We start from the raw sequence: 10,950 nt of genomic DNA, 5'->3' as shown, positions 1-10,950 counted from the left end.
ACTGGTGTAAAAGGCCCTGAGATGCTCTGTTTGCTTGTGACACAGACAAGATTCAGTAAACCAACCTTTCATTCCCAGTTATGGGCCTGTCTTTTTGGTGATTTCCCTCATGTAAATTTGAAAATATATCTTGTTACATGTAAGTAGAGGCTGCATGCCAGTAATAAATACATCCTGCTGTCTGTTAGGCAGATCTCAGGGACTGTGGAGCTTCTTGAGAGTCTCTAGTACAGAGTTAGGTATCCCTTGCCAGTGGGAAGGTGTATGTGAACCTGCAGGACTGCCAGTCCCCTTCTCTGTGGTGCCCTTACCTTGCCTAGGGGGTTATTGCTGCCAGGGCATTGCCTTTGGTCTGTTTGATGTGAGTGCATCAGGCACAAGACGAAAGGTTTCACAAGAGAAGAATATCCAGGATTTCAAGTTAAATCTTACATTACTTGTGGTAACATGTGAAACAAGGAATTATTTAAGGGAAGGATGAAGAAAAGGTGGGAAAAGGGATGTGCTGTGACACAGTACAGCAACGGAAACAAGTTTAGGCTGTGTGTAACACGTGCTACTTTGGGACTGATATGCCTGGTTCAGGAAAAATACTCAGTGCATTCAAGTTCACTCATGAATGTGAATGGCCTAAGTAATTTGAGAATCCATTTACAAACCACTTACACCCACATCATCCTGTTTGCTCTTACCTAGCCAAGCATCTGTGGGCCCTGAAACCTCAGGAGAACTGTATTTTATTTAGGAAAGATTTTGGCCTGTTGCAGTACCGTTCTGCTTCCTTTTTTATTTCTCTTCTTTCTTATTTCTCTTCTTGTTCTTTCACTTTCTCTAGCAGTGCGCATCCAGGATGGTAAGGTTGTAATAGTGACAGTTCATTAGATCCAGTAATTCAATTATTCTTTGGTGGTAGGTGACTATTCATAAGTTTCTGGTGCTGCTACTTCTGATGTACGTGTTCCATGTGTCTAAATAAATGCCTTGCTTTGATCCAACAGGCCAGAACCCGTACTGTGGACAAAGGATGGTGGAGAACTACCAGATCCAGAGAGAATGGTTGTCAATGGCAGGGTTTTAAGCATCAGCTTCCTAAACAAAACAGACAATGGCACATACCGATGTGAAGCAAAAAATCCCATTGGCCGAAACAGCACAGAATATGTCCTGATAGTACATGGTGAGTGTGCTCTCCTTAGTGCATGCTATGCATATTTAACATTTCCAGCTGATACAATTGCTTATGGTCATTATGGAAAGAATAGCAAGAAAGAGTTGGAAGTGTAATTGCACTTTTATTGATGCTATTGTCTAGCTGTGGGGAGTGTGTTGTCTTTCCTTTATTGGCACGCCTCTCTTCTTACAGTTTAAACAAAATATATTCACTTATGCTGTGAACTTTTTGCTACGTAAGCACCTGTAAAAATGTTTTGCAGTGTGTGGGTACTGTTTCATAAATACTTGCCTCAGGCGCAGCTGTTCAGATAAAGCTGGTTACAGAAGGATATATGAAGAGAAATATCAGACAGATGTGTGCTTGAGGTTTTCTGCTTAGCTTTTATAGACCACCAAAGACAGGACATCGGATACTTCACACAAGTTACTACCTGCCACTGGGAAAATTCAGCTCATACAAGTTAGCTGATATCACCTGGCACATCATTAAAGTCTGACCTCAAAACTGTGTCATGTCCTAAATGTATTATATTACTTCCAATAAAATGGAAAAATAGGAAGATTCACGTGAAATTACACTTGATTTTTTTTCACCCCCTAATAAATTAGGCAACAATATATGTCATGTGAAAAGAATATCTGTCTTCTACACCGATCATGAAATAGATGGCCATAACTCAGCTATAGGGGAGACTATACTGTAAAATTAGCATTTGCCTTTAATACAGCCTTGCAATTTGGATTCTAGGAGTCTCAAAACATGACGTTCTCTTATCACAGGTAATTCCTGGAAGGTTATGATTTCCATAATTTGAATTTTAATATAAGAGAATATAGAGGCAGAAGCTCAACTGTAGTTCATTATAGTACTTTTTTACCTCTTTTTTTAATGCAATTTCTTATAAGTATGACAAAATAAAATGAAAAAATCTAATGCAAATTGTAGTCTTTAAATGGACAAGAGAATTACATAGATTTTATTTGCTCATGCTAAACTTGGTTACAACAAGTATACATTTCCTTCATGGTTGTAAGGTATCAAACATTTTTCACTACAGGTTTAACCTGCCTCTGGGTATTTGGCATAAAAATTCTAGTAAGTGCTGCTTTCAGTAATGAGATATTTATTGGCACTGTTGATGAAATGTCATTTATCAAAAGAAACACTTAGGTTACTTTTCATTTTTCTCAAAGTTCACCATTAGTTTATGTAGGATTAGTGACACAAATAAGGAGGAGATCTTTGCATGAGGAACACAGAGCCTGTACAGCTGCGTGAGTATTTCTGTGTTAAAGACAAACAGAAAAACTAAACCCTCTAACCTCTACTTACATTGGCTGCTAAAAGAAGAGGAAAAGGAAAACTGTCTTTTGCATCCCAGAGGTGGTGGTGTGTTGGTTGTTGGCTGCAGGCACAAAGTGCTCTGCCTTTGATGAGGTAATGGCTTCTGCACTTACCATATGTTGAAACTTCTGTCATTTGTGTTTTCTGCCCAATTTATTTATGTGCTTGTTTCCAAAAAGATGGCCTTTTGTAACGGGGGATTTTTTTCCACCAGCAGTGACTCTGCAGTAGAACTCTATCAAAGAATATTTCACCATTTCCACTTTCACACAGTGGCGTGTCCCCTGTTGATCTGATTATCTTGCATCAACTTCCTGGCAGTCTGTAAAATCATTCATTATCAGGGAGGTATTCTGTTATGTTTGGCAGCACATTAGGTGTGTTATCAGGTTTAGCTTGCTCATTGCTGACCTTTCCTGTTATGAGTACCCGAGTTTTCCTAATTGCATTTCTGCGATTCCAGCGGTGGAACTAGAGAAGGTAAATGTCAGGTGCTTCCGAGGTTTCTGAAACAATCAGAGTTATGTGACAGAGCATGAGATGATGTTTAGTACTTAACAGCTTACTGGGGTTCAGAGTTGTTAGGTTTATTTTAAGTAAGAGGAGACTGACAATTATTCTATCAAGTATGGCACAATCAGTTGTATAGATAAATTTAAGCAGCCTTACCCCTACTTTAGCTCATTACATTCATTAATGTCTCTAGTGAAACATAATCCTCCTAAAATTATACAATATTTTTTCTCTCTCTCTGTGGGCTAGAAAACCTACTTTTTATCATTTGCTGACATGCATCCTTCTATTTAATAGAGGATGTATTTTTTATCTTCCTAAATATATCTGGAAGCATCCTTTGATTTCTCTCATTTTTTCTCCTGTGCTTAACATGTTGATGTAATTTTTTCTCCTACTCCTTTGTTAGAGCTCATTTATCACATCGCTTCTTACCTTGAATATCAGGTTTCTAAGACAAGGTACATGCCAGATTTCCCACACGAGCTTGTGTGAGAAAACAGTGGACATCAGTGGAAGGCATCCTCTGCAGAGGCAGGGAAGTGCAACATGATTCACAGCTTTCCTTTTCTTATGTGTGCTGTGATTTCCATACATTTTATTCCTTTCTTTTTTTGCTTCAATAGATTTTTCTCTCTGTTTGTTAATGGTGTAAAAGCTTTTTTTCTTTTCTTCCGCCTATGAAATCCCCCTCTGTGATACCCAATCTCCCAATTCTCTCAATTTTTTTAAGCTATCTTCCTAACTCAGAGAAGATTTAAACAGCTGTAGTGTAGAGGGAAGATTGCCTAAAAATGGAAGGTACAGTTTATCATAATTAGAGATTAAGGGTAAGCAAATTATTTATATGTATTAATTATACAAACCAAGCAAAGAGTGTCTCATGCCTTTAACTGGACCAACCTAAACACAAAATTATATGGAAGAGTAGTATTTTTTCCACTATGAGTGCTGATGAGGTAATCCTGTTTTGATGTTAAGTGATGACAGTGGAAAAAAATATTACTATAAGCAGATGAATGGCAATCTGTGCAATACAGTTAGTAGTTGATAACATAAACATTATTTTTAGATTTTTTGTATAATTAAAGAAACCAGACTTCAGAGAAATTGAATCTATTTGAATGAGGTAAAAGGCTTGAGCTATTAAGTATGCTCATGCTGCTTTGCTGAATCAATGTGACTGCTAATTTCATTTTTCTTAACATTTATTGTTGATAATAAATGTCAAAAAGTACTCTGTGGAGCAGGAAGGTGGGTACAAAGTCAGAGTTCATAGGCAGAAGCACAAAGGCAAGACATGTAGTTTGCTCAAACATTTGTTTCGTGCAGTAACAAAGGTACAGGCTTTAATGCCTGTAGCTGTTGTCATTTCTGTATTCTAATTGGCAAGCTTAGTGCTTTAGAAGTGCACATTCTGGCTAGATATATTACACCCTTTCTTTGGTAATGGGCCCCAGGCAATTTTCACTCTCTTCCAATTTATTAAGAATTTTTGTTTACCTTTGTCCAAATACTAGTCATTAATCATCAGCAAACAGAGCAAACTGTCAAACTCGTGTAGCTCAACCCAAAAACATAGACTCTGCTTGCAGAGCTCCGGTAATAAGTGCAGTGATTTAGCTGGAGTTGGGGATGGAGGTGTTCGATCATAATCAACCTGAAGACACAGCTGCTGTGCTTGTGGGAGTAGTTCATAACCTCTGGGTGTCACTGCCAAAGACTCAGCTCAGCATCGTGGTGGAGTGAGTGACAGAAGTCCACATCGTTGAGAAACCTTCCTAATGGAAACAGCAGCAGCTGATAATTTGCAGGCCTGTTTGAAACAGAGTACCTCGGTGGAATATCCTGATATGCCAATTTACAGCCAGGCATTAAATTAATTGAAATATTCAGAGCTGTTATGTGATGTGCAGCAATTATCTAGAAGAGCAATATAGAAATGAACATGAATCAGCAGCTGTGGATGGTCAAGGCAGTTCTTATTGCCCAAATTAGAGCTACAGTGGAAAGCATTTGAGCCAGTTACTTAGGATCTCAGGAGAATAAAAAGTGGCATAACATTCCTTTGTCTTCAGCCTCTCAATTTTGTATTTTTTTTCTTGGGCAAGCTATTTTTTGCACATAAAGGTAACTGAAAGACCAAGTTACATTCTCATTAGTATTTTGAAATACGATTTCAAACAGAAGATCTCCTACCATGTGTAAGACCAGAGGTTCCACTGCATCTTTCCTAACTCTGACATTATTTATATTCCACCTGCTTGTCCAGTCCCATTTCAAAACATTTGTCATCTTAGCTTCCAGAGTAACCTGTGGCAACAAGATTCTGAATTTAGTTATGTGCTTTGAGGGAAAAGTATTCTCTTCTGTTTGTTTAAGCCTGGTGCTTGATCTCTTCACTTTCCAAACTTACAAGCTATTTGGCCTCTTTTGCTGTTTGTGCTGGAAGTTTGCATTTAAAATTATATTTGCTGCTTCCATTCAGTAGATTCTCAAGTATTTCCACATTGGTCTCAACTTCTCATTAACTGTGATCTTAAACTCTGCATTTCCTGGAATCCTCTCCCTTGTATCCATTCTCCTTCTTTCATGGTCTTTTTTTTCCCCCTTTTTTCTTCAGTTTTTGGTCTAGTTCTAAATCTCTGTGATTGACTGTTCTCCATATCTGGAACAACACTATGCCAAATCTGCACCAGACACCTTAGTTTATTAAATCCTATCTCTAAATACATTTATAGAGATTCACCTTCTGTGCCCAACAATAATTCCAGCACAATGCACTTGTACATCTATGTTAGTTTTTTTAAAATTGGTGGAAGCTCTGTGGAATCCAAACACATGAAATTGAACAAACTCTTCTACCTCTGCCTGTTCTAGATTCTTTTGTCTTTGTCAGTTCATTTGCCCACAATCAGATTTTTGTTACGTTTCATTTCTGCTGTGATATCCTCATAGGGGCTCAGTCTCTTTCCTTTTTTCCTCTAACTCACTTGGGCATATCTCTCCATAAAGGTAGAAACTGAGTAAAGCAGTAAATTGAAAGAAAATTGAGGAGGTGACGATATTTTCTGGTTTCTTTCAAAACCAAGCTTGTTGAATAGGCAATAGATCTTTCAGTTTGAAAATATTTTCACTACAGACGTCTGGTAAATCTTGTGCAGTGTTTTTGGACCCCTTATCCTCATAAACATGTAACAAAAACCACATAAAAAAATTTGGGAGGGAAAGGAAGTCGCATCCTTGTGGAGCAGCACATTCATCAGTAATCTTGGCTGCTCTGTGTTTTGGTGTTAAGATCCTACAAGTTGAGGTAACTGGACAGTTTCTAAAGTTTCCTTCTTTAAAGTTTTCTGAGTTAAAATGTCTCATTTACACACACACACACACACACACCTCAGAGAAAAGGCTTTCTCTGCCTATGGGAACACCTTGCCTTTATGTGAACAAAGCTTGGGCTTTGCAAAAAGAGAATCGGTGTGATGTAACAATAATAACATTTATAGCTACAATAATGGGTGAGTTTGGTAAAAAACCCTGACATTGCCCTCACAGCAATCAAGGCATATCAAGAATATGAGACTCAGAAGACTTCTTAGGACTTAGGTAGAAATTCAGTGTATGTGACTACCTGTGCCTTTTAGTTTTGAGATTTTTCTTTTTTGTATCTTCATTTGACATAAAAGAAAGAAGTCTCAGTTTTGCGTCCTTAAAACAAAGGTGAAAAGTTTCTCCTTATTCCCATTTGATAAGAAGTAAAAATAAATTTAAAAGTACAGAAGATAACTTGCAGAAAAAGGAGCCTGGGCTTTCAGTTGGAAAATAAATTAATAAAAGCATGCTCCTGAATATTTTCTTGGTCTCAAAAGCCTTCCTTTCCCCCAAGCTATCTTCTTCAAAGCATAGCCCTTCAAATTGTGTTGAAATAATCTAATTTTACATCAATGTTCTCAAATGACATTAAGGTATTAAATCATTATCACAACATTAAAGCTGACTTCTCTGGAAGACTCTTAGTTTGTTTAGAAGAGGTGGTCCAGACCTTAAAGCACAGTGCAGATGAATTTCCTGCAGTCAGATGAATTAGGAAATCATTGGATAATAGAGCTTTTGTTATTGGGCTGAAGAAGAATAGTCTTTACTTGACATTTTCAGGTATGAAAAGTCTGTCCAGAAACTTGTGGTGGAGTTGTTGGCTTAATTTTATGGATGAATTGTCCAGCTGTTATCCCTGAACACTCTCAAGGCAACTACTTTGAAATTGCTTTTTGTTGATAAATACTTGAATAGTGGGGTGTATAGTTGAGCTGTGTGAACTGATCTTTCTTCATTTATGGTGACTTAAGAAAAGTAAGATACAAATTTCTTTTCCAGATAAGCTTAAAAGTATTTTGGAAAGGTCAAGAAAATAACATTCCAAACCACCCTAACACTTTTGGGGAATATGTTGGACACGTACATTTTTACATTAATATACTGTTTCTCATGAAAGAAAACTTCTAAAATGAAGTGATTTTTGTTGTATAACATATAAAAGAATTTTTTAAATTAATTTCATACTGGAATACTTACTGAAATAATTGAATGCAGAGTATTTCAGCAGCAGGAAATCTCTCCCCAGGCTCCTTAACAATATAATAATAACAATATATAGAATAGATCAATGTAACCTTTAACAGTATATTCTAATATGTAAAGCTCCTTCCTATTTGAATACATTTTCTATGTGTTCTAAAACCTGTGGTTTTGGACAATGTCTTTAATCTCACGCAGCTCTGGAAAATACTTGATTTTCTTGTGCACATATTGTTGGCTGATGTGACAGTTCTTATGGGATTTCTGAAAAGGAAAATGTTGTGTGGATACCAGATATATCCATCTTGCTTTTTTTGAAAATAACTGTTTTAACTGACTTTCAGTGCTGTGTGTTTCTGAAATAAGGCTTTGAGTTTGTTACCACTGAATTGCTGTAGTAGCAAAGCTTGCTCTCTGATTTTTCACCCTTTGCTATTGCTTATACTCCCCAATTTTCCTGAACTTCACTTAAACTGAGCCTTTTTGGTTTTTTTTGAGATGCCAGCTTGCAAAATTACCATGTCTATGAACATCATATGCAACCTTCATGAAGAAAATATTAACTCAATAAATTTTCACTTGAGAATGATGATAAAGTTGTAATCTAATATTTGCTAATGATCTTCTGTTTCTATCTAGATCATTTATTATTCAGGAAACCCAAACCATAAAGACAATACTGCAGTGACTTAGTGATTTCTAAATTGTAGCCTTTCCTGCACCAGGAGGTGGTGGAGGGCAGATTAGGGTGTCCGGTCTCTTTCTTCCTCATACGGTGCTTCCATAACTTACCTTTGTTTTGAGAATAGCTTCCTCAGTGTTTCACTCAATTCAGGAAAGAAAACAGAACATTATCTAAGTGATATTGCTTAAAATGACAACTGGTCATGCCAGGTGATATGTCAGAACTGTGCTTTGTTCCAGCTGAGATTGTGAATCCTCTTGGAGATAGATATAAATGCCTTGGAGGCTGAGAGGGGTAGAGAAAAGCGTCTCAAAAAAAACATGCATCTTTCTTAGAGGGCTTTGAGAACTTTTGTATCTGAGGCCTCTGATCACATAGGAAGATGAGCATGGTGGCTCAGAGAGAAGTAGATAATTAGCTTATCTCAACCATTCATATTGCTATCATCCATAATTTTATATTAGCATTTATTAGTACTGATCACTCTATTTTTGTTGTTTAAAGTTTAATTATTAATTACTTAGTGAATTTTTCTGGAGTTTATCTTAGCCTGCATTTCTATGTTATATAAAGGAAAGATATTCTGTAAAATGTTTCTTACAGTACTCTATTAGCATTTTTCTTAGAGCAAATAAGGTACTTCTCCACTTGTTTTCAGTATTCTTTCAAATAAAAAACAGAACAAACCTACAAGAATTTGAAATTTGCCTAAACAAAATTTAAAAGTCTTCTTAACATCTCTCTTCACAGCATAGATTCAGTCTGAATTTGTGTTGGGATTCAAAGTGTCTTTAGCCCCTCCTCCAAAATGGAATCCTCTATGCTGCAATCACAGAATATTTTTTCTAGCTCTTACTGCTTGAATTCTTGATGCAATATTATAAAACTCCCTTTGCTTTGTAATTAAAGTCCCATTTTTTATTGCTGAATCCTGTCACAGACTTTCTGCATTGGATCTTACCCTGACTTGCTATGCCTTAATGTGACTTTGTCTCAAGGATTCCAGAGTGTTTTGGCATCAATCTTTCTGTATGACTCCCATGGAAAGGGGAGCAGACCCAAAAATAACCAGGAGGACAGTAAGGGTGTATCTCAAAACCATCCTCATGTGCAAGGAGAAAAAACGAAGCAAAAACCCAGTAAGACCATTGCTACCAAAGCTGATGTAGCTTGGAATCTGCCATTTGAGGATGTCCCACTGTTCCGGTTTGGCCAAATTTAGAAATATATATATACTCTGAGAGAAGGCACAACCACCCCTCCCCCCACCAGGTTCGGGAAAAAAAATAAATTTTCCTCGAAGGAAAGTGAAGAAGATAAAACTATTTATTTAACAAGCACACGGGAAAGGAAAATAATGTTAAATGGTAAAATCTTTCGCTGTAGAGGAAAAACCTGGGAAAGTGTTCGAGTCCTCCCTTTGGTCTCCTCGGAGCTGGGGCTTGGGCCGGGGCCAGGCCCTCTGTGCCCGGTGGAAAGTCCTCCCGATGTGCTCTGATGTTACAGCAATCCGGCAGTCCAGTAGAAAAGGGAGAAAATCCGAAATTCCAGAGAAGGAAAAGTTCAGCTCTCAGCCTCTCTCCAGAGAACAAGGAACTGCCGAAAAAACTGGCCAAAAGCTGACTGGAAAAAAAACTGCCAGCCTGGGTGCTTCCTCGCTCCCCGCCTGCCCCAGCTGGAAAAAAAACCTGCTATCTTTATGTGACCTTGAACAAGTTTCAAACTGCTTTGAGAAAGTTTTGCTCAGTTTTTTCTTCCCCCTCTCAGGCTCAGTTCAGAGGCATAGAAAGGCCAATAATTAATTTCTGGGCATAGGTAGCGATATGGGATACACATCATAAGGTCACCCCAAGACACCCACAGTGCCTTGACTTCTTTCTCCAGGCTGTGGTTCCCTCACAAGCACTGAGAAAGCTCTCAATATGCGTGAAGGAACTCACCTGGCAGGTGCTTGGGAAGAGATCTCCAGATCTCTGCCCCGACTGATGGTGTTCATGTTGTCGTATAAGCTGATGTGTCATTTGTGACAGTGACCCCAGCAGTTTTTAGTCAGGACCCTTTGCTTTCCTTTCATTGGTATCCACACAGCTTGCTTACTCCCTTGAAGAAAAAAAATTGTTTTTCTTGGTAACCTCATGCCTGAGGAGGGTTTATCTTTCAGCTTATTAATCCTCAGGACAAGTGTAGAAACAAACAAATCAAAGGGGAGGAGGAAGGACAGGAGAAAGTTTGGCAGGGAAAAACTTGAGGAGTGGGCCAAGTGTTTATTCTTCAGGTATTATTGTGGGTCATTGCAGTAGTGGATTTGGTTTTCCCCCAGTGATTTCTGTAGTTTACATTTTCTGCAGGTTTCCCAATCCTTGATTGGTGGGCAGCAGGGAGGATTGAGGGATGCTGACATGTTGAGGTGTTTGACTGAGGAGAGCTCTGGATGGCTTTCATCATTCCAGAGCAGGAACTGAAATTTCTTTGCACTGCACTTTGTTTAAAGTAAATTAGCAGATACGATCAAGCATTCTTTATAAAAAACCCTGCTATTTCCATGGGTGAACTATCCTGCTTGATGGCATAATAGTTAGGGTACTAAATATCTGCCAGCTTGATGGGAAGCTGGATAATTTTTACAAAATTAAGTCTTGGCAATATTGCATGGATCCCA

The 10,950-nt window shown here is 38.0% G+C and overlaps 1 protein-coding gene across 1 annotated transcript in view; it reads left to right on the top strand.

The window, feature by feature from the left end:
* Positions 1-10,950, top strand: part of CADM2 (cell adhesion molecule 2) — a 212,297-nt gene that overhangs the window by 141,732 nt on the left and 59,615 nt on the right. The window contains exon 8 of the mRNA XM_017731426.1: positions 999-1,177. Coding sequence (XP_017586915.1) covers positions 999-1,177 — 179 coding nt within the window. The remainder of the gene's footprint in view (positions 1-998; positions 1,178-10,950) is intronic.

Source organism: Corvus brachyrhynchos, unplaced genomic scaffold (assembly GCF_000691975.1).
Source record: "Corvus brachyrhynchos isolate BGI_N302 unplaced genomic scaffold, ASM69197v1 scaffold152, whole genome shotgun sequence".
Classification (NCBI taxonomy): Eukaryota; Metazoa; Chordata; class Aves; order Passeriformes; family Corvidae; genus Corvus; species Corvus brachyrhynchos.
The sequence above is the reverse complement of the archived record's forward strand: the minus strand, read 5'-3'. Positions and strand labels throughout refer to the sequence as shown.